The sequence below is a fragment of the Phaethon aethereus genome (genome assembly GCF_964289735.1).
Source record: "Phaethon aethereus genome assembly, chromosome: 10".
NCBI classification, from domain to species: Eukaryota; Metazoa; Chordata; class Aves; order Phaethontiformes; family Phaethontidae; genus Phaethon; species Phaethon aethereus.
The window spans coordinates 24,666,507-24,690,589 of NC_138586.1; the positions used below are offsets into that span (position 1 = coordinate 24,666,507).

At 47.3% G+C, this 24,083-nt stretch overlaps 2 protein-coding genes across 2 annotated transcripts; both read left to right on the forward strand.

The window, feature by feature from the left end:
* Window positions 1-2,881: 2,881 nt before the first annotated feature.
* On the forward strand, window positions 2,882-9,484 carry LOC309408393 (uncharacterized protein; the record flags this gene model as incomplete). The annotated part of the gene is made up of 6 exons (XM_082004208.1): window positions 2,882-3,553; window positions 4,560-4,916; window positions 5,554-6,338; window positions 6,384-6,804; window positions 8,113-8,134; window positions 9,286-9,484. The coding sequence occupies exons 1-6, from the start codon at window positions 3,499-3,501 to the stop codon at window positions 9,482-9,484; spliced, it is 1,839 nt and encodes a 612-aa protein (XP_081860334.1). The 5' UTR covers window positions 2,882-3,498.
* A 6,957-nt stretch (window positions 9,485-16,441) lies between these two features.
* On the forward strand, window positions 16,442-23,832 carry LOC309408394 (V-set and immunoglobulin domain-containing protein 4-like; the record flags this gene model as incomplete). Its single annotated transcript, XM_082004209.1, has 8 exons — window positions 16,442-16,496; window positions 19,142-19,498; window positions 20,172-20,453; window positions 20,780-20,875; window positions 21,773-21,838; window positions 22,261-22,374; window positions 22,748-22,769; window positions 23,622-23,832. 8 exons carry the CDS (start codon window positions 16,442-16,444, stop codon window positions 23,830-23,832), a joined length of 1,203 nt encoding a protein of 400 aa, XP_081860335.1.
* Window positions 23,833-24,083: the final 251 nt, after the last annotated feature.

Below are 24,083 nucleotides of genomic sequence, written 5' to 3' on the forward strand. Positions count from 1 at the left end.
CCAGCGTGCCCCAAGCACCGCAAAACAAATGCTACTGCTGTTTCAAAGGAGCGAGTATCCTCCAATCCTCTTCTGTTACTCAGAGGAGCAGAGGTATCCTCCGAGTAATATGAGAGGTCTATGTAAACATGTATCAGCTGAAGTGAAGCCATGGGGAGTGATGAGTAAGATGAAAGACTGGATGAAAATGATGAAGACAAAGTTGATGGAAAACTCTGGATCCCCCCAGCAGCACTGACAAGGTCTAGCAATCATCTGTCCCCTTCAATAACCTGGAGCAGTCAATGGGGCTCTGTCCGAAAGTCCTGGAGGACGAAATGGCATTAAGTGGGTAAGAGTCCAGAAGTTTTGGGGATACTCAGTTCGTCTGTTACCTGTTGAAAAGATTAACAAAAACTTCTCATTAGTAGTTATCTTTGTTCCTAGAGCCAGCATATTTTCCTTCATATGGGGGAACCACTAACCCCTCCATGTACAACAGCCTGCTGGTCAGGACTACTACACCACTGCAACGTGGTGCAAAACAAGCTTGTGTTACCCATGACTACAGTTGCTTCACTATAATGCAAGTTTCCTTCCTCCTCCAGCACCAACGCGCATGGCTGCCACTTCTTGGTTTTACTGTGCTGTATCACGGTACCTGGGGACGGAAAAGTTGCTTTTCCTTGACTTCCATGTGCTGAGAATTTAAAGAACACACCCAGGCATGGCAAGCATAGTGCAAGAAAGGGTAACGTGCCCCCACATGTTCCTTTCATAATTATTTTTCATATTCTTTCAGACTAGCCCTCCCCACACAGACCATGTCAGCCTAGCCATTGATTTTTTCGTCTCATATTGCTTTGTGCTTGCTAACGCAGAGCTTTCCAGAATACGAGAAAAACTTAATTTGATCTGTTTCTCCTGGACTGCAGGATGCCACCTCATCCAGTCCATGCTTAAAATGTTTAGCTGTCCCCTAAAACAAGATCGCCATTTTGAAGAGCAGTACTGTGTTATCATAGTTCCCCAAAGCAGACGCAAGAGATTGCTACCAAGGGTCACCTTAGTGTACAGGTGTCTGTACTTGCATCGTATAAAGGACAGGAGACTTCTCCTGTCACTGTGCCCCCAGCCAAAAAGGTAAATGTAAATATAAATATGTAAATATATAAATATATGCACATCTTTCTCTTTGTCAAGCAGTTTGAGTTTTAGCTTCCCGGTTGGTACGTACCCTGCTAGTGGTAGGTTCCCTTATGACTTAGTCCAAGCCAGTTTGAGCTTCTGCCCTCCTGTCCAGCTGCCATGTTCCCCAGGAAGGAGCTTCATTAATTTGAACTTAACATGTTCCTTTCTCTTCCTTTTTTGAACGAAGAAGTACGCGAACACTGCAACCTACACAAGCTTTTCCTGCTTCTCCCCATCCCAGTGACTGCAGGTTGGAGTTGCATCTCATGGAAAATTTCTGACGGAGGAATACAGGGCTACAAGGGAGGAGCACATGAAATGACGTCCCAAAATCTCTTGAATGTCTGTTGAACCTTTTTTTCAGCTTTATCAAGTAGAATATTTTCAGAAGCATTTAGACCTTAAGCTTGTTAGATGTGCTCTTTAATTACAGGTATAACTGCAAATATAGTAGATGGTAAGAAATTAATTGAACAAGATGATTCTGTAGGCCATGACTGATAAACAACTACAACATAGAAAGATTTTCTAACCAAATAAAGGCATGAAAATTGTGTGTAGTAAAATCACCAGCTTCAGGGGAACAGACATCAGAATGTTATAACTTGAAAAGAACCAAATTCAAATCCATACCAATATCATTGTCATAATTACATCAATGCTAATAACAAGTAATCAAAAATAAATCACACTTCTATATACATATGTGCTTTTAAGCATCATTGTTTTGCAGTAATTTACCAAATTTTACCAAAAGTAATTTACCAATTACTCTAAGGTAAGAATATATGTTCAAAGCAAGCAATCACAGTGAAAGAAAAGACCTCAAAAGAAAAGGAAAAAGATGGTGTCAGAGCTCCCAGGGCTGTATACACAAATCCCCTGTTTCTAATGTGAAATTACATAACAACCTAATGAAGCTGCCTACAAATGACAATATAGGTGGAGCTGTCTTTAAGCCATATATAAGACTATAAGAAATATTTTTCCCCTACATTTCCACTACTTCTGAATCAGATATGAAGCATCAATCACTCTGGTATCCTGTACAGATACGCTACAGATGCAAACGTTGGCTCACTATCATTAAAGCAGGGTTGTACTTTAGAACATGGTCTAGGATTTTGTTGATTGCGTTTAACTATTCTCGTTACTTGCATTTGAGGACTGGATGTTGAATTTGGATGTAACGATAGCAAAGCGCTCATATCAATTTAGCCGAATACAATGAAGCAGAAGAGATTTCTGTCATTAGAAAAATTAAGAGCTGCAGAAGACAGAAAAAGGCATGTAAGATCTCTTGATGGTAATGTTTTAGTAAAGAACAGATAGTTCTAGATAGGTCTAGTGCTCAATTATTTAATAATAAAGATTAACTATAGCTAATATTACCTTTAATTAATACTAACACATCTCATTATAGTTAAGAAGTCACAATTTCATAGTCTCAAAGATTTGCTACTTTGATAAGTTCCTTTTTTCTCTCTAGGCATATAATTGTTTACCTGTTTCTAAAGTAGTCTATGGGGAAATGCAGGTGCATATGGCCCTAATCCATGTTTTTAATTGAATGCAATTAATCAATTCAACCAAGTTGCTAAATTGCTATGTGAGAAAGGAGGATCAATGTGTGACATAGAGTGGGATGGTCAAACCAGGTGCCTGCAGCTCTTGGAAATTATTTTGTCTTCAGATTTGTATACCTAAATTCCCTACCTCTTAAATGGGATATAATGATACAGACCAGAATATTTCAGTTGGAAGGGACCTACAATGATCATCTGTCTCTCACTGGTAATGTAAAGATCTAGGCTGTTTCATGAATCTTAATTTAAAACACAGTGGTGAGCTTCATAGAATAGCTGGTAAGAAAATGAATAGTAAGGCCCTTGGTTGTTTAGCTATGTATTAGTATTCTCTCAGATCTTCTTGTGTATAATGTGCATGTTAAAACATATTATTTAGAAAGCAATGCAAGGAGAAAAGAGGAAGAAATAGGTGCTCAGGAATAAAAAGAAACAAAGGGAAAAATTTTAAAGGGGAATTAAAAAATGGGGAAAAAAGCATACTCAGCAGGAAATATGAAATAGAGTAGAAGCAAGTCTTAAACTTTCCTCTTTTCATCCTCCCTTAGGACTTCTGTTCTGACCACACCTCTGACAGTCATCACTGAGACACTTCTTTTCTGAAAAAGAGGAAGGAATAAACCATCAGCAGCTGTCCTGTGTTCTTGTTGATGAAGAGAGGGAAGTGTTGCTGATTTACCCCCTGACTTAGAGAGAGCAAGTCTGTCCTATGTGAGAGGGAGAGGCTGCAGCCCTGGGAAGGATGGGAATGCTGGTGAGAGCAGCCCTGCTTGTGAGTCGTCTTCTCTTCTGCAATGGTGAGTCTATGGAAAAGTCACCTGCTTGGGGTGGTTGCTTCCCTGGTACTGGTGTGTCCGTATGTGTTTGTATGGGGCTGGTTCTGTTCTGGGAATAGAAATACAGTGAAAAGGCCAATGTCTTTGCATGCTGCCAGCTCAGTGTTCAGTTGTTTCAAACCCAGTGGCTGTGGAGTGCCACAGTGCACGAAGGCTGTGGAAACGCTGCCTACGTACTTAGAGTACAAAGATCCCATATTCCCCATTGTGACCGTTATTTCATGGAGCACAGCAAGCAGCCCAGCACGAAGGGTCTCGTTAGTCCTAGTGTTTCCCCTCCAGGAAAGGGGAGGTTTGGAAACCAGGAGAAAAGGGTAAAGAAGCATCTATGGAAGCATAGGTCCAGCCCTAAGAGTGACAAAAATGTACTGGGGGAAAAGTCAATGGACCTCATTTTTATAGGAAAACTTCAAGAGTTTTAGACTTGTCTGATTGCTTAAATTCAGCTTAGTCTGAAAAACCAGTGTCTTTCAGAAGAACAAGTGGCCAGTGGAGGAGAAAAAAACCCATACAAACTGTGGTTTGCTGTTAACGTGCGGGGCTTTCCAAGAAAGCCCTGAGAGCGATGCTGGGTGGCAGGGGCAGGCGCCAGCTGTGACCGGGGAGCTGCTCAGCCCAGGCTTGAGACAAACTCCTTCCCTCAGGTTTAAGTCATCTGTTAATTCTGATCCTGTGCGCTGCCTGCTGTTCACTTGCTTGCAGGCGAGCACCACGCAGAGCAGGAGAGCCAAACTGCACGTGGCACGCGTCAGCGCCAGCAGTCGGCTGTCTCCCATCTGTCTTCCTCGTGCCACGTTGCTTTGTTGTTAGCCCATCCCTGAACAGACTCTCCCTTATCATCTACTGCCCGTGCTTTTGATTTGGTGGATTCCACTTGCTGATGCTCTCGCCACTGCTTCATCACCCAGGAGCTGCCTTCACCGTGATTGCTTTTTTAAAAAATTTTCTTTCTCCGTTCTTCCTGCAGCTCTTCTAGACCTGAGTGGCCCTGATGAGATCAATGGCATATGGAAGGGATCTACCATCTTGCCATGTGCCTATGTGCCTGTGAAGGACCTTGTGCAGCAAACGCTGACGTGGACTGTGGTACATGACCAGAGCTCTGGCACCGTCTTTCGGAGGGACAGCTCTGGCGACCATGTTCTCCTGTCCGAGTACAGGGACAGGGTCAGCGTCCTGAAGGATGCCCCAGGGAACGTTTCTCTCCACATCTTCAACCTGGAGGTCTCTGACAGGGGAACCTACACTTGCCAGGTCACCTGGAAAGCCAGCAACAACAGCCTGATAGCAAAAGAGATCACCACTAAAGTGGAGGTTGTTAAAGGTAAACCCAAGAAGGAAGCTGTGCAGGAGTGGAAGGCTTGGCTCAGGAAGGCTTTTAGGAATTGAATAGACCAGGTAGGCCATGACCCCCCGCTTCCAATGCAGAAGCGTTTTGCTGAGCAGTGTCAGACTCCGGCAAGTGGCAGCAAATAGGTCAGAGAGAGGAATTCTGCCCATGATACCATGCCCTGTGGTTTGGGGGCTGGCAGAGGATTTGTGGCCTCTTGCTTACCAGTTTGTCCCTGGCTCTACCTGTGTCCGATGGCTCAGTGTATCCAAGGGACATGGACCAGAGGGGAAGTCCCTGGCATATTGCATTGCTTTTCTTCAATCAAGCTTCACCTGCCCATGCCCGATCTCCTTTTGCCTGGGCAGTGATGATTTATAGAGGAATGGAGATGGCATCAACCCAGCAGAGCAGGCCTTGGTGGGTGTAGGAGTTGTAATGGGTGGCATAGCTGGTAGAGGCACAGCTAAGCCAAGCTTAACCTGTGCAGAGAGGTGACGTGAGAGCGGTGCCCTCCTTCCTCCTGGGAAAGCACTGAAAGCCAGAGCGAGAACTGCTGTGGAGGGGGCAGGAAGCCGCCCCACCGCAGCCAGGGCCAGCATGACCCGGGCCCATCTGCTTTGTCTTCCAGTTGCAGCCACCAAGCCTGTCATCAGGGCCGGAGAGCTGGGGCTGACGGTCCCGGCAGGAGCCCGGACCAGCCTGACCTGTGTGGCCAGCGGGTCCCCCCCCATCAGCTACCGCTGGTTCAGGGGCACCCCGGGAGGGAAAGCCCTGCTCCTGAGCAGCCGGGCCGAGCTGGCGTGGGACAGCCTGCAGCCCTCTGACACCGGGAAGTACTTCTGTGAGGCCGAAAACAGGGTTGGGGCAGGGGCTGCGCAGCAGAGCGACGCCGTTGAGCTGACGGTGAGAGGTGAGTCCCCACAGCTGGATGCAGAACATTTGGAGTCCTTCTGTACTGGAACAGAACAACATTCCTACTTCCCTCCCCTGAAAGAAGAAAATGCAAAAAGCCTTGGTCTTCTGCACGCTGAAGCTCTTCTCTCCACTGGCTCTGGCTTCCCATCCTTCCTTCTTTCCTGTATTCCATTCGCCGCCTCCTCTTTGGAGCAACTGCTCTTTTCTGATGCACAAGAGGCTGTGTATTTAAAACACGTATTTATTCCTCTTTGGCTTTTTTTAAACTCTTGCTGGCTGTGTAACACTGCCTGTTGCAGTTTAGCAAGTTTAGATGAGGAATCAGGACTTCGTTTTGAGTATGAGGAACATATGAGTGGTAATACAGAACGTGAAAAAAAAAAAAAAATCAAACTGGCCGTTGCTCCTGTTACGTGTTCCAGGAAAACATGCCGCTCTTCATACACCCTCTGGGCTCTAACATATCCAGGCTCTGCGAGATGGTGCACGATGCAGAGCTGAGACCCTTTATTTCATGACATGTAATGAAACTATTCTGCCCAGCTCACAGCCTCAGTTAGCTTCAGCATTAGGCAACTCTGCCGGCCGTCTTCATGGCCGCAGACTCTCGGCAAGATGTACGCACAGCGAGGCTGTCCGGCTCACACAGTCGAGCCTCCGGAGCCAGGCGAGCAAGGTGCTGGTCGGATGGGGACGGGCAGGGACAGGCACATGCAGTGCAGCCCCGCGTGCCCACGGCAGGGCTGGCGGCTGTTGTCCTGGGGGAGGTGGGCAGCATCACCTAACCGCTGCTGCCACCGCGACCCCGGAGGGCTTCTCTGTGAGAAAGTCTTCTGCTGTATCGCTCTAGATTTCCAGAGGACTCGCCTGTCCCTCTACCTGGTCGTCCTGATCGCTGTGGTCTGCGGTGCTGTGGTTTTCCTTGTCGTCTTTTTTATCATTTGCATTAGAAAGCCCAAAGACGGTGAGTAGAACGTTCTGGAAAACTTGAATGTGTTTTATAATGCCACGCCAGCATTTTACACCGCACTCAGCTTGGTTTCACTGTTGAGGGTTTTTGGGGATGGGGCCAGTGCTGCCCTCGCAGCTACCGCTAGCAGCTCTGGCACCGGCGTCATCCGGGCAGTCGATCAAAACGGGCGCTGGAGGATCGAACGAGGTGGAGACGCCTCTTGTCCTCAGGGAAAACCAGTGGCAGCCGTCGGGCAGGGTCTGCCAGGCGCCGGCCGGAGGGGACGCCCGGCGGGCAGCAATGGAGCCGCCCTCCAGGCCCAGTGCCCTGAGTTCGGCCACACCGCCCGCCCCAGCCGTGCTCCTCCGCCGCGGGAAGGGCTGGCGCGGTAAGGAAGGGGCCTCTGCGGCACTCGGGCCTGCGCTGGCTCCGGGGGGGATCTCGGTCTCTGCCCCGCCCCACGTCATCCCATGGTGCTCGGCTTCTCCACCATGCTGGTTCCTTGGGGACGGCTCTTCCCCTCTGGTCCTCACGGCCACCCCGCAGCTCTCGAGCTTACCTGCTCGGCCAAGTTTGATCTGGTCTTTTAAGGTACCTAGTAGCAAGTTAATCTTGACCTGCTGCTTTAAAATACCTGTTTGCACCAGCTGCTGTTTAACATTTCCCTTAGTACTCGGAGGAAAAGAGGTCATAATTAATTCTCCCTGTTCAATATGAATTAATTTCCCTTCTAGCCTTCAGGCGTAGGATGTATTTACTGAATGTTTCTGTCTCTTCTGTACTAATGCTAGAGAACTCCTGACCAAATGCGTTCTTAGTCTCCTTTCTCACTAATAGACTCCGCAATGTGCGGAGAACATGTTGGGGTTTTTTAATAGTGATGGCCATAGTTTTCTCCTTGTCCCTTTGTCTCTTTAATTACCTTTCTACAATTCTGTGCTACTAATTAATAGTAATTATTATTAAATACTTTTTTAAAGGAATCCAGAATAACCTCTTTCTAAATCATTCTTTATTGAACTCCTTATGAATAGGAAAATTGTGGGAATTGGGGAAGTCTAGTTTCTAAACTCAATTTTAACTTTGACCTCGGGCCAGTTATTTTGACCCAGTTATGCTACAGCTGGGACATGGGTGATTTGCATTTTCTTGGACTGAATCCTGGGAATAGGAGTCATCAGCCATCTAACATGACCTCTAAGGTTCTTACTCTGTCTTCAGAAGTTGCTTTCTTATATACAGCAAAGACATAATAGAAATTCTTTTTTGAGAATATAAATGTAACTTATTGACAGAAATTTCTGATTTATTCTTTTCCAGCTCAAGTCTATGAAGTAAAATTGTGAGTATAACCCTTTATCTAACATGTTGATGAGTCTTTGGGGACTGCATCAGAGCAGGGGGAAAAAACCCAAAACTGTGCTATTTAGCTGTCAAGCTGAAAATCCTCTTAAGCTATATGGATGAAGAGGTTCACAGTTAGCTCAGTAGTATGTTGTGCTGATGATCTGTGTGCTTTCCACATCAGCACACAATGTAGGAAGAAATACCTTTTCCTTTGCAATATTAGAATCGTAAAAATGAGCAAGGGCTGTTTATTAACTCCTCAGCCCAATGGGGCCTATTGAAGACTATTGCCAAGGTTAAATTCCAAGTGTGTTTTTCAAATGCAAAGAACAGGAATTCCCCTTATAGAAAGTTAAGGCTCCTGATGCACAGATTATATTCTGGTTTGTCCCTGAAATATCCTTGGCTGAACTTGCCCCTCTTAATCATAGCTGTGTCAGGAAGATATAGCTTTTTCTAAACTCAGGTTTCAGCGTCCTCCTCTACTTGTAACCTATAGAAGCTATACCGAAAAGCCTCATAATCCAGTCAAAACGTACAAGGAGAACCACTTATCTAGATATAAAGTGCTGATGACTTGAGTGCCATGGTAGGACATGGCAGCAGCGTTTGCCCAGGTGCTGTGCTTCCCAAGCAGTTTATAAAGCAGCATTTTAGAGTAACAGTTGAACCCTGAACAAATGGTGTGATGTCACTTCTCTTCAGAGGATTTACCTTCATTTTAAAGATATTAGATATCATAAGCCACATGGATGTGGGCTGCATTCAGTTCACCACTTACCATTCCTCAACCATTTTTTTTTTTAATACATATATCTCTCTCTCTATATATATATAATCTTGCAAAGAGCAGTTGTCTGGTTGTGCCATTCCAAGAAATGGTGGTAATTCTTGTGTTGCTTACATACCTTTTGCTGCCTCTGAAACTCTCCCTGGCTTGGATGCAATGCTGCTATAATGTCCAAGGTTCTCCTGCCACCTGGAAGCAAAGGACAAGATTCTCTCCTTCAGAATACTGTTGTAATCCAAGGCCCAGGTTTACAGGGGTTTGAATCAGACCACAATCTTGCTCAAAATCTTGATGGTTGGGAGATGTTTTGTCTACTCTGGTTGCAACTCTTCTTTCATATTGTATTTTGATTTCAGCCATAACTCGAGAGCAGGAGCTTCTTCAAGGCATGAAAGTACAGGTCATTATGAGGAAGCCATCTCCTCCACAGAAAACAACTATGTGATGGAGCCCGTGAAAAACAAAAGATATGAGGAAATAAATACAAAAAAGAATGGGTACGACTGTGTTGGAAACACCCAGGAATCTGAATATGAAGTAGGGGACACTGTATGACAACCAACAGTGCTCCACAGGTAGCAGTCCTGAAGAGTACTTTTGTCCAGGAAAAATTTTTCTTCCTATTCATCTTTGCCTTTGAAAAATAGTCTGGACAAGCAGTTTTTGCTCCTCCATGATTTGTGAAGCCTTAACAATCTCTGCAGTGAAAATGCAAACCCCTTTAGGAACTTCAGTTGCAGACTGCTGTACAGATCTTCTGATTTTGCCTTTCTCGGCTCCCTTTCACCACCTCTGTAGAAGAAAGCTATGTTATGCAGATCCCAGGCCAAGAGCACTGTACAACACTTACTGCTTTATATGACCAAAAGGATCCTCATTCACAGCCTTCATGTGGTGGGAGTAGAACCAGCACCAAGGGCTGCTCAACATCCTCATCGTCTTTGGGTAAGAAGTGCAGGATGAGGCTGACCTGGGAATCAGCGTTTCTCCTCCATCTGCCTGAGGTGCAGCATGGGTGGCAGAATGTCCTTTTGAATGTGAGATGGCCCTTAAGAAACACTGAAAGACCAATTAAAGCCAGGATAAAACCTACTGCACTAGGGGCAGCAGTAAAGAAAGAAGAAATATCCCATGTACCCATCGTGCTGTACTCAATATGCCTTTCTGCAGCACTTGCATTAAGATGCAGACACACTTTCTATAGTTTTGGTGCTGGACAGCTTGGGCAATTCTGGTACTGCAACAAGGCACATTCTTTCTGAGTTCACCTTCTCCATTCTCTCTTAATGCATATTTAATATGGAAAATCATCTAATTTCTTTCAAATAAGTGTGTGGATAGGATTGTTTACATATGCCTAAATTATTTTGATATGAATATTTTTCCATGACCAGCTCATCTTTCAAAATACCAGCAAGCACTCACAATTACAGCTCCTCAGTAGATACTCATGAAGTACTTTCCTCCTGACTTAGGAGGCCTGAAGGGTAAGTAGGGAGCTGAAAATCTTTGTTATTCATAACTTCTACTACCCTGAGTAAATCTGTAACATGGATACTGTGGAGTTACAGAAGAACCCTTTTATAATGAACAATAGGGCAATACCACGTCCAATTAAAAGCCATGTGGACAGATGTAAAACAAAATGAGTGGTCTGAGAGGTGAGGGGGATATCGGTGACACAGATACAGGATTCGTGAGCCCCCAGATTTGCTGTTCGCACTAGGAAAGATTTGCATTTGCAGTTCTCTGCACACATCAGCTCAAAATTCACCAGCATTCAAAAAGAGTATTAGGTGCTATTAGGAAAGGCATTACAATGCAATGGAAAACAGGATTGTGATACTGTAAAACCCATGGAATGCGTCCACCTTATGTATGCGGGTAGGTCTCTCATCTTGAAAGGGTTTAACAAAGCTAGAAAAGTTGCTGAGAATGGTAATAAAAGATAATTAGTGGCTTGAAACCACTTAGCTTGGAAAAAGAGAAGAACGAGGCAAAATGACAATGTGTGCTCATCATGACCGGTGTGGAGAAGATGAATAGGGACTATCTCTTTACAGTTTCTCCAAAGAGAAAAGGAAACGGATATTAGCTAAAATTATCTGGTAGCACTTTTAAAGGGCGAGGAAAAGTACTACTTTTATGCAATACAGAAATGTGTGGAGTGCAATGCTACTCATCCAGTGCTATGAAAACTCGAAGTACACAGAGGTCCAATGAGAAACTAGAGGAATGAATGATATAAGTTCATCAAAATTCACAAACCGCCAGGCACACTTTACAGGTACTTATCTGACCTTATGTTTTCTCCCTGAATTTCCTGTACCACAAATTTTATTTCTTTGTTAAGAGTGTACTTAAAAATCAAGGGCTGGGAAACACTGATTTCAAAATGGAAAGGGAGCAAACAGCAGCTTTTGTGGGTGGTGATGTCATGGAAAAAAACTGTCAACGTGTACATGCAGCTTACTGCAAATATGGAGAAGCAATTGAAAATCATTAAACTTCAGGACTGCGAAGTTAGTAGATTTTGTTGGGCTTTTCTTTATTTTGCCTATAAATGGGGGCGGGGGGGGGTGTGAATGTCTGTGTGTGCCCAGGAGTTCCGCTCCTAGGAGCGTATTAGGTCCCTCTGAAAGCAGAGGAATTGCTGGGAATCTGCTAGACTTTGGCATGTTTGGGATGCTGTGTCAGGTGGTGGTTGGAGGCTGTGGTCAGCCACAGTTTGGGGAACCGAAGGTGCAAGAGCTGCTGCTAGTCTGGTTTGAGGTTCAGAGCTGATGAAATGAAATGTTTAGGATGTGAAAGAAAATGAGTTCTATTAGGAAGAGCATAAAAAGGCAGTGAATTCCAAGAGCCTTCCTCAGCAGGAAGGTAAGTAGGGGAGGAAGACTGTTGCAATAGCATTGCAAGGCACACAGTTATCACTAGAAGTCTTTGCCAGAGTACAACAGGAAAATCATGACTGGATAGTGTCTTAGTGTGCTGACAAAGGGACAGTGTTGAAATTTTCTGGGAAACTGTCATGTTTTCTTAATCTTTCAATTCTAGATGAGGTTGCAGTTTTTGGAGCCCTATAGTAATGTTCTCGTTCTTTAAAAAGGGGTTTTTAAAAACGTGTGTGTGCACATGTGTTTGGTAGGGAGGGAGTGGGAAGGGAATGTCACTGTTACTGGAAAGCAGCGCACCCGTCTGAGCTCCATCCCAGAAACAAACTTATTGCAATGGGAACATGGGGCATCTAGGGATGATGGCTGTCGGGTATCCCTCAGCTGTGCCACGAAATCAAAAAAACAGTTCCGTTCCGGTTGCATTGCAAAGCCACGGGCAATGTAGCCAGACAAACATGGCTAAGTAGCAGTTTTACACTGGCTGGGCAGCCGTGACTGGGAGCTAATGATGTTAAATAAACCTTTTTAGGGCAAGTTCATGAAACCAAAAAGAAATCCCTGAGCTAGGTTCTCTGCGTGTCGTATGTCTGCATGTGCTGTTGGACAGTGCAAGACAGGGACCGCCTCCTAAATCAGGGTGGGATACCTCTGGGAAAAAGGACCATTGTGGTGCCTCTCGTGCGGCACGTGACGGCGTACAGCGGCATGCCACAGGCAAGCTGAGGTTCAGGCAGATCTTTCTAGAGCAGCACTTGTGTTTACCAAAACCGGAGCTCAGCCAGCCTTCGTGGAGCCCCTAAAGGAGGAACTGGGAAGCTTGCAAAGAGCAAGCTCTGGTATGGTAGTGGGGCTACCAAAACCATCAGGAGCTAGTGCGTGTGGTAACGGCGGGTAAAAGTAAAATCTGTATTGCTCCAATAGCTGAATTTGTGAAGCCCATCTGTGGCACCAAGTAGGAGATGAGTACTCAGATGGCATCATATATATGGGTCCCTTTCCTAGTGCTAGAAAGTGTCTGCAAGGATTTGGCCGAGAAAATGGGTAACCCAGAACTGATGTCATGGACCTGGGAATTCCGGGGAAGCGAAGTTAACTTTCAGAAAAAGCACTTGGATACCAGGTTTCTGTCACACAGGCCTTGAAGGAGATGCTCGTTTACACGAAGTTTCTGTTTCTTTAGGTAGGACAAAAGTGATGTTTTCATGACTGTCTATATGGTTGTCTGGTATACGTGAGAGAATTGTGGTGTACGTGACTGTAGAGGCTCGTACAGCTAGCTTCTGTGGGACATCCAAAAAGCACTCAGTAAACCCCAGTCTGTTTAGTCAGATCTGTGAGTTGGCTGTGGCTGGACCAAGTAAGAATGTCTTAAGTCTTGCAGTAAAAATTGCCTTTTTTTCTGAGTGCAGATGATTAAAAAAAGAGTACTTTGAGACCTTTCTTCTTCAGTTACCTACTTTTTGGTGGTTTGCTCAAAGCTTAGTACTGAATTTCAGCCCTTGCAGGCTAAAAAAAATCCTATTTCATTACCAGGAAAACTGTAGTAAACCTCTCTAGCCTCTGGCAGACTATGTCAAAGCATGAGTGCAAGATGCAGGCTCTGCAGAGCTGGTCCCTATGAGTAGGGTCTGAGGTCCCATCTGCACTCATTTTCAGGGAAATGTGGACTTTACTGTGCCACCTCTAATCAGCCTGATATGTAGTAGCAGAATTGCAGAACCGGTCACTTTGCCTGCGCTGTGATACTTGAAGAAATGATGCTTGGAAGCATGTTATGTCCAGTATGTGGAAGGAAGGTGGGGGGCTGCAGGGTGCCTCACCTGCCTGGCACCGCAAGGGAGAAAGCAATGGATTCAATCCAAAGCAGAAACACTGAAATAAATATACTTCATTATAATAAACCAGGTAACTAGCCATAATGTGAGAGACATTAAAGGCTTTTTCTTCATGCGTTCAGATGCAAAACTATGAGGAGTCCCTCTGGTAAGAAAGAAATGGGCTGTGTGACTCAGGGAGGAGAAAACTAGCAGCTACATCTCTGTCCCAGGAGAGAAAGATGTCACGTCATGTTTGAGGAACTACAGTTCTTTGTGTCTGTTTTAGCTAAATAGTCATTTTTTTACCCTGTATAATTACAGCTTCAGGAAGTCTTGCATGTCCTGTTCAGAAAGTAGTCATATCAGCAGTTTTAGCTTGGGTTTTCAGCTTATTCCAGGGCATGTTCCCCAAAATCCAGCTTCTTTTAAAGTCTTTCGCTTAGGGGAAAGTTTCTTGGGACAAGCTTCTATTAGCAGTCGTGGGCCAGGTTGTGCAAAATGTTGCTTTTAAATCATCTCTCTGAAAATAGACTCAGACCCACTCTTTCAGTGACATTGCTTGAATTTTAACGAGTGCTTGTTTGTTCGCTTGCTCGCTTGCTTTTAGGCAGGACTCAAACATAGCTCATGCCTCCTTGGTGGCAGAGTGGGCAGGTGGGGTACAGGCAGTATGAACTGGTACCACACTGGCAGCTTCAGCAAAGAAGTCAAGAACAAAAGGCAGCAAAAAGTTTCTACTGCACCAACAAGGATGTGCTCTGCAAGAACGGGTGCTGGGGCGGCCTCCCTTGTCTTCTTCGGGAGGGTGACAGCTGGTGGTAGCTCTTAGCCTGAAACATCGTATGAATTTTTTGCACCAGGTCTTGCACATCACATTCAGCCTTTTGCTCCAGGCTGCCCATGCTTGCCACAGGCAAGTTTTACTGCAACAATAAGCAGAGTTCAGCTGAAATCGCATTCAGCAAGCCATCCGAGTATGGACATGCCTCCGCCCAAAGACTGAAATGAGACCTTCACATTTCTCATCAGTTGGCTGACTTTGGGAAAACGAAGATAGCCTCCAGCTTTCACTGCCCTGCGCTGACAAATGGCAGCGCTTCCAGAGAATGATCTGAGCTCAGTTGCGATGCAAACACTTCAGGTAAAGCAAACAGCTATCTGTCGTGATGGACGTAGCTGTGGCAAAATTACGCCAGTTACCTTTCCCTCCCAGCTCCAACAGAAAACGGCTCTCTCTGTTTCACACACACCTGCCTCCTGCTCGAAGATACTATTCGCCTGGTGCAGTTGTTTAAAACTATATGATAAGGCCTGTCTATTGAATAAATGCCAACAAGTTGCTTTAGTGGACGATTAGAAGCCTATAACAGAATTCACTAGGTCAGTAGATTTGCTTTTATACGTGTTTCGTATCCTCTGTAATTCCTTCTCCTTTTGGTAATAATTAGCAGGCACACATTAATCCTGTGCATAACACCTATTGATAACTTTTTGATGTATTTTTAAAGGTAGCCCTACAGACCATACCCAGAACGTCTCCTGGATTGAAGTCCTTCTGCTGCCAGTCATAAGTCACCTCCTCAGGAAACGCTGCGTGTGCTGCAGAGCATGAAACGTGATGACTTTTGCCCATGAACTGGACTATTGCAGCAGAAATGTGTACCAAGACAGCCTGTGATCTATGAAAATGAGAGCACCATGCAGTGACCATCTGATCACCAGTAGATGTTAAAAGCTTGTGTAACGTTAAATGCGGATGACCCTTGTTAGCTTTTCACACCTTCTTCCATGGCCCTGGTAGGTGTAACTGCAGCTGCACTGCAATAGGGCACAGTTTCTGGGCAGGTAGTAGAAAATGGAGCTTTTGCAGGGAAATGCCTATCATAGTAAAAAGCAGGATGTTGGGGTTTTTTAAATACCTCTTCTCTGCATATTTTCTGTTAAAACAGAAAAAAAACCAGTAAAAGTGGCGTCCTAAGTGTTCTGGTCTAAAAGGCTCAGACTGTTTGGCGAAGAAACCAGGGCTGGTTGTCTTTCTCACTCAGGTCACAGACTGACCTACTCAGGAGGTGAACAGGGTTGTCCTCAGAGAGTCTGTCACTGCAGAAGCTGGTACATGCATGTTCTGGAAGAGCCAAGTACCATCAGCAGGGGAAGACACGAAGGAAATGGAACTGAGCACCAACAAACTGGTCTCTGCCTCATGCTCGTGCATGGTGTTAGGTGAGTCCTTGCACTCAGACCTGTGCTTTTCTAATCCATTTCTGGCTGCCCAGTTTTGAGACCTCATGGTACCATGAAGAGAGATGCTGAGCACTCTGCTGAGCAATATCATCACACACAAGTCAGAGGGAACTGAATTCATCCTTCACAGGCATCCTCAAGTTTGCTTTCTTTTGCTACCAAGCGCTTGACTGTGTAGTCATCATATAGCTCTTTCACTGTGAAGTGAATGCAAATGTGGAAGAAAATTAAAAAAAAAAGGAAAAAGGAAAGAAAAAAAGAAACACACAATTATGAAGAATAAGAAAAAAGAGCACTAGTCGGAAAAGTCAAGAGAATGGTAAAAGAAGTGGCTGGGGACAGGGGAACATGAAATGGAACTGGAAAGATCTTTATAGTCTTTGTCAATCTTTTACTCTTCACCTAAGTCAGCAGTGAAATGGACTCGTGATATTTCAGAAAGAGGATCCTAGATGACAAAGGACAGAAGAAAGGGAAGTGTTCTTCACTTGCATTCTGATCCCAGGATAGTGGGGGTCTCTCACAAAGCTCAGGGAAAGGAGGACGGACCTGGGAGAATGGAAGTAGTTGTGCACCTAGTGGTGTTCATGATGGCTTTCATCAGCTGCAATGGTGAGTAAATGCTTCAATCTATAAGAACAAAAATCAGAGTACTAAGAGAGTAGGGAAAATCTTTTGAGTTATAGTGTCTTAATTTTTTTAAAGTTGTCAGCTGTAAAAAGTCTTTATTTTCTTGTATGAAAAATAGAGCTTGAGAATTCCCAAGAGTCTCCTTTGGTATCAGATACCATAAGGTGCTTTCAAGAGTGGAGCAGATGGGGTAGTATTGGGCAAAAAGTCAGCTCCTGTGCCCCAAAGCAAGAACAGAACAAGATCGTTCAGGACCCTTGGAGAGGACCTGCTCTGGTGTGTTAGCTGCCAAAACAGTCTTTGTGAAGCTAGAATATGCATTCTTCTAGAATTTCATAAATGCATCAGCATTGTTAGCATGGTCCTGGGAAGAGGAGCTGTAATTGTGAGACTAGGTGCAAGCACACACGATTCCCCGTGGTCTCTCCTGATCTGCTGACTCTTTAGGTGCATTAGGAGAGGTGCTACTGGAATCTTTGCTTCAATATATGTGCCGCTCCCAGGGCACATGTGACACTGACACTGGCAGAGAAAGGTTTTGGGAAACAGGAGAAAGGTGCCTTAACAAGTTGTATACAGAAGCACAGAATTGCTCCTGACATTTAGAAAAATGGGTTGAAGCATGTTCCCCATTTTATCATAAAAACCCAGCCTTGTAGACCTCTGGCATCTGCCTCAAGCAACTTATTGTAAGTTAATGCACAATTAACATAACCAGTGCCTTTCTGGGGAGGAGTGGAAAAGGAGAGCAGAATAAGGGGGTATGGTGAGCCAGAAGAGGTGAGCCAAGTCCAGCTAAATTCAGGTAATTTGCTACTTACAAGAAGCTCTTCCCAGAGAAGCCATGGTCTCAGTGGGCAGACAGCTGGAGAGACTGGGAGAATTCACCCTCTGAAGGTTTCACACAAAACCCATCCCCTCTTCTCCTGTGCCCGCTTGAGTGCTTGGCAGGGTGCTTATCTGGTTGAAGCAGGTATGATCCAAGAAATGCAGGTCAGAGCTGAAGTTCTCTAAAAGGCTAAAGCAGAAAGACTGGGTTTGGTCCACTGTTCCTGTTCCAGGTCCAGCACTTCAAAACAGATCCCTAAAGGCTCCTGCCTGCATGCCACTTTTGTGCCACCAGGACGGCTGGTGCTGGCAGGCTAGGAAGGAAGATGCTCAATCGTCTTAGAAAATGGGCCAGAATAGAAGAGTTCTATTTTTTTTTTTTCTGTTATCACATGTTATAGATAATCCAAATCCCTCTGATCCCCCTTCTGATCTCTGACATGGCCCTTCAGGTTATTGCCTCGTCCAGCTCTATTCCCCTCTGCTGGGAGAATTCACATTGTTTGTCTGGAAGACTACATCCCAGTTTAAGAAGTGTCACTGGGAGGAAACATTTCTTTTTAAAATGCTGTCTCAGGGATTTTTATTTTTGCTGAGTTCCTCCCATTCCTTCCAATCAGCTCTCCTTTAGAGTCATCCCTGCTAATGTTGAAATCGGTCATATACAGACAGCAGCTGCTCCACAGGGAATCAGCGGATGCTGGCAGCTATTTCATGGCACACAGCAATGCATAACAATATGGGAGAGATGTTTAAACAAAATTGTGTGCAGATGAATACGCTGGATAGCAAACATGCTTGATCTTGAGTGTACCAAATGCCTTGAGGATATTTCTGAGCAGTCTTCTAAATAGCTTCCACCCTTCTTAGTTTTATTCGGTGGGAGTCTGTGAAAAGAGGAAGAAAAGAAATGGAAAACCTTTAAAGACTGACACATCAAGGAGTTGTGTTTGACTGGGATGTGAGATTTGAAGAATGGGGCTGTGCCTGCCCTCTCAAAGTCATCTGTTAAAGGAAAACTAAAGCTCCATGTCAGAAACAAGCTTCCACCATGCTCAGCCCTGGCAGTCCCCTCGGCTGTCCCCGTGGATGCAGAGCCACAGGTCCTTCCTTGCCTTCCCTCGACTGGCACCTCCTGTTGGCTCTGGGACAGGCTGTTGCGCAGAGAAGCGCTTCTCCCCACACAGCTGTACTGCTGGGTCCTGTGAGCACCGGGGAAGTTGCTTAAAAAAATGGTGACGTTAATGAATGCAAACATGTTGTATTCATTGTTGATTGCAGTGAAGCAGTAAACTTGCTTTGTTCATCCTTCCTCCCACAGAGAAGGTAGAAGTCAACACTGCAAGTGGTGTTGTCAGAGCATCCCAGCTCAGTGGGGGGAGGCCGTTGCTGTTTGACTCATCATGTCCAAGTGTAAGCAAAAAGCCAAGCAGCAGAAGTAGGGTGTAAAGGCTGGGGCTAGAGACCAGGAATAAGAGATGCTCCTTAAGGTCTTGTGAAGGCTGTAGCTGTGATGCTGCCACCAGGAGCAGGATTTGTGCCTCTCTGTACCAAGAGGAATTGAGAACTGGCAAGTGTCCAGAGAGAAACAATAAAAATAGCCATGAGGTTGAAGCAACTGTTGACTTCCCCATGCTCAGTGAGATGGGGACAGGCCCTGGTTTAGCTGGCTGTGGTCTACAGCATCTCTAAGATGTGGCTGCATGCTGGCTTCCACTGCCTCGTGATTCCCATCTATCCTAAGGGCGTTCTCCTCTTCTGCTACATTCTTATTTCTTCCCTTCAACTGTTCCCTGCAGCCCTCCTGGATCTGTCTGGTGACCACCAGGTCATGGGCACATGGATGGAATCCACCACTTTACCGTGTACCTACACACCCTCTGAAGGTTTCACACAGCAAACGCTCATCTGGAGTATGGAGCGAGAGTATAGCACCTCTACCATCTTTCGGAGGGATGATTCTGGTGACCACGTCTTGTTGTCTCAGTTCCGAGACCGGGTCAGCGTCCCAAAGCACAGCCCAGGGGATGCCTCACTTCTAATCAAGAGCCTTGAAATCCCCGACAGTGGACGCTATACCTGTCAAGTCACCTGGAGGTCTAAAAATAACAGCCTGATAACAAAGGAGGTGACCACTACGGTTAAAGTTGTCAAAGGTAAATCCAGCAATAAAGCCCTACTCTTGCGTAGCCAGTCTAATCCCCAGAGCATGTAGGAGAAGCAGCAGCTGGTGGGAATAGTCCTTCACACCATACTGTCTACCCACATCCAGGTTGGGTGTCGAGGCATCCTCCTCCCTTGCTGTGTTAGCCCTTCTTCTCCACTCGTGGAGGTGTAGGGATGGACGGGGAAGGGCAATCAGTTAGGAAACACCCCAATCTGGATCTACCAATGGGCCACTTGAACCCACGGTGCTTGAGACAACATCCAGATCTGGTTTTGGTTTTGTGCAGGTAGCCAGCATCTCTGTGGTTCTCGTAGCAAGTGGGACAGCAAGTGTGTGTTGTACTAGCCAAATCTGCCTTCTCCACTTCCCGAGCACCCTCAGTGTGTGCTAGAAAGAACTGCCTTTCTGCAAGGGGCACCCACTCAACAGAGCAGGACCTGTGTGATACAGCAGTAGCAATGGTGGCATAGCTGGTGCAAACCTGGCTTTAGGCACGGGTGAACTGAGCTTAACCTGTGCAGAGAGGTGACGTGAGAGCGGTGCCCTCCTTCCTCCTGGGAAAGCACTGAAAGCCAGAGCGAGAACTGCTGTGGAGGGGGCAGGAAGCCGCCCCACCGCAGCCAAGGCCAGCATGACCCGGGCCCATCTGCTTTGTCTTCCAGTTGCAGCCACCAAGCCTGTCATCAGGGCCGGAGAGCTGGGGCTGACGGTCCCGGCAGGAGCCCGGACCAGCCTGACCTGTGTGGCCAGCGGGACCCCCCCCATCAGCTACCGCTGGTTCAGGGGCACCCCGGGAGGGAAAGCCCTGCTCCTGAGCAGCCGGGCCGAGCTGGCGTGGGACAGCCTGCGGCCCTCCGACACCGGGAAGTACTTCTGTGAGGCCGAAAACAGGGTTGGGGCAGGGGCTGCGCAGCAGAGCGACGCCGTTGAGCTGACGGTGAGAGGTGAGTCCCCAGCCTACAGCTCCTCATCTCCGCTGCACAAGACTGAGGCAGGGAGTTGCCCCTTCCACAGCGGGATCAGACATGATGCTGAATATGAATTGTGTCTTGATTGCCACCCAGAGGAAACCACAGGGGCTGGCACCCTCCCTGCTTCGGAGTGTGCCTGATCATGGGAGGGGTCAGGAGAATGTCCCCTGTGTCCCTCTGGGATCAGGACCGTGCAGGATGGGAGCCTGGCTCCTGCCCTTGGCATGTCTTGCTCTTACCTAGCTTGTACTGCAGACAGGGTGTGGGGGAAAAGGCCTGATGACCCGTCTCTCCCGCAGAGAGCCTAGTCACACAGCAGCCCAGCCCTGAGGCCAGCAGGCACAGCAGACCCCCGCTCAGCCCCCAAGGTGATGCGCCCCAGCGAGTGCCCACAGGTACGTGACCTGGGCTGCCGGGGAAGGGCTTCTTCCGCCCTGGCGCTCCATGAGTGACGGAGAAGGTGAGTGAGACAAATCTACTTGACATCCCCTTTGGGCTGCAGATCCTCTTTGCGGGGGGATAGAAAGGATCCACCCTGCCCCCCGGGCACAGGTGCCCAGCTGTGAGTAGCTGGATTGGAGCCCCCCAGGACAGCAGCAGAGCCAGTGCTGGAGGGACCACGGCCTGGGAAACCAGGGTGTTGGACAGCTTCAACAGAAGGTCACCTGGGGCAAGAAACCTGGCTGGGAGGGAGCCTTACGGTGCAGCTGCTGATGCTAAAGCACCCCAGAGCAGCCAGGGAGCCACCATCGGAGAGGTGAAGTGAGAAAGTCCTGTGGAAACCAGGATGAGTCCCAGCAGGACAAGGCATTCCCTGGTTGTGCTGTAGCCACCCACAAGAGCTGGTGCCTGGAGATGTACCATGTCAGCCAGGGCTGCCAGGGGCCCCTGGGGCGATGGCCAGGGAGGAGGGGGGACGTGAGTGCCACGTGCTGCCTGCAAGCCTGCTGGCAGAACATGCACAGGATGGCATGTCAGGGATAAAAATATGGCTCATCGCTCTGAGAGCAGCAGGTCCAATGGGTGCTTTCTTTCTGTCTACCTCAGATGCGTTAGCCTGAGGGAATCAAAGCAGGGTGCTCATCAAAACGGGGCCGGCAGCTTCAGCAGTTATGCCCAGCCCAGGAGCGTTGTGTTGGTGAGCCCCCAGCGCTGGGCAGCCAGACGGGCTCTGTGGTGAGCGGAGATCGCTGCCTGCCCCGCTGCTGCTCAGCAGAGCAAACACAGCTCTCCCGAGGCCGCAGGGCAGGTCCAGGAAGGGTTATGATGCATTCACCCTTACGCTTTGGCAGATGCGCCCACAGCAACGCTGGTCTCCTGGAGGGATGCTATTTCGGAGGGGCCTCCCCTTGCCACAGGTGAGTGGAGTTTCGTGCTGGAAAACCTAAGATTTGCACTGGCAAGGGCAGGTTGGCAAATGCCTTCTGTAGACCAAACACCAAACCTGGCTGCTGCAGGGAACAAGCCCCTGGCCTGTCAAAACATCGGGTTTTCTCCAGGCAGGAGCTGCCCTGCCGGCGGCCCACCCTCAGGCCTGCCGGAGTGCATTTACTGCCTGAAGCTTGCTTTGTGTTTCTGCCTGAAAGGGGCTGAAAACGCTCACGCGGACCTCAGCCCCGGCCCTCGCGGCTCGGCTGGGCTTCGGCTGCAGCTGCGGGTTTCGCTCAGTTTAAGGCACTTCACAGGCGTGGTGCCCGGCGCGGCGGGCGGGCGCTGGGGCCCGGCAGGGTCGCCCCACCCGCCGCCGCCGCCGTCACAGCGCTCTCGCCTCCGCCCGCAGGTGCCCCGCGGGCCGCGCCGGCCCCGCATCTCTACGCGCTGGTGGCCGCGCTGGGCGGCGTCGCGCTCGTGGCTCTCTCGGCCGCGCTGCTGCGCCGGCGGCGGAACAAGGCGGGTGAGCAGCGGGGGTGGGGCCGGTGGGGCGGGGCCGAACTAGGCGGGTGAAAATGGGGCGGGGCCGGGGGCGGTGTCAGCGGCGAGAAGCTCCGCCCGCGGGCGGCAGAGGGCAGCCCTGGTCCGAGGGCCGGGGAGGGCGGACGGCTCTGGACACCCCGGACATGCCCGAAATCCCTGACATCCCGGATATCCCCATCCCCCGCCCCGGCCCCTGCTCCAAGCCCAGCCCCAGCTGGTCCCTTCTAGCGAGAGGCAGGGTGGGAGACTTGTTCCTGCAGGTGGGAATAACTGGGAGCAGCTGGCTTTTCTTCTGTAGCACGTTAATGGTAAAATACATTGATACACATCTTTGATTCTTCTTTTTTTTGCAGAACCTCTCTATGAAGTTGCTTTGTGAGTACAGGTTTTCACCTGGGATGCTAAGAAGACTTTGAGGGCATCATACCGATGTCTGTTCCCAAAAACCTCTTTTCCCAGTGAAAAGCCAAGGATTTTCTTTGACTGGCAGGGGAGGATCTGAATACCTTGGGCGTCCATTTAGTTAGCAGCATGACAACATTAACATTTCAGTGCAGGAGGTAGCAAGAGTCTGTTCTTCATTACGTTAGAATAAGAGAAAGATATTCTGGGTCCTTTGCTCTGCCTTGCAGATGCCATGGGAAAGCTGTTCTCTGTAGTAAAGTCCCACCATTATTTCACAAAGCAAAGGATAGGAATTCTCAGCTCTTCCCTCGAGATAACTTCCTTCTGTATATGCCTTTCTCCTTAAGAAATGCGTCCCAGTGCTTATCCAAGTATTACTTTGTGCAATTCGTATTTGCTTACAGTTATATGACTATATCTTCTGCCCTGTCCTAACCTCAGCCTTTAATCCCTTCATACTACTTTCCTATTCAGAGACATACCTCAGTCATCTGTAGCCTCACACATCGCCATTTCTCCCAATTAGTACTGGCAGTCACTTTCTGAAGGCTAGACTATCTGCTGGTAACTCTTTTGAGAATAATATGATAATGCCATGAGAGCTTATGGTAGCAACGTTAACTGTTTATTGCTGCTTTTTGTGTGCGTAATACTTTTAATGTTACTTTCTAGTGTCTTTCAGAGCCTCCCAGGTTCTCACTAGATGATTAATATAAATTTTGCTGTTCCACAGATTATGCGGTAGATTTTGTCTTTGACTAAGGTGTAAATCAAATGACTTCTGATTTAGTCATCCTTCTCAATGATGCCTCTTTGTTTCAGCCATAGCACCGCAGATGTCACAAGACCAGAGGCTGATGTGGAAGTCCCCGTTAAGTGCCTACACAAGGAGACAAATTCCAAGACTGAAATATCCAGTGACACTTTCACCATGAAAGACAACAGCCACAACAGCATATGCATCAGGAAAAATCCTGAGTATGAGAACCTTGTGAATGCAATAGAATCAGAATATGAAATGGAAAGAATTTAGCAGAGAGCCAGCATTTCCACATAAGCAGTTGTGCAGGGCTTCAAATATTGAATGGTAAACTTTACCAGAGGAAACTCTTCTTCCTGTCTGCCTTCTGCTCTGATAAATATACTAGTCTCACTGCTTGCTTTAACCCAGGGGAACTGCATAAACTTCTTGGGCTTTGGCAAATGAGGCTCTGCCCATTGGTGCAGAAACCCTCAGACAAGTGGTTATCTACCTACTTTTAAAGGGCAAATAATTTCTGAGTG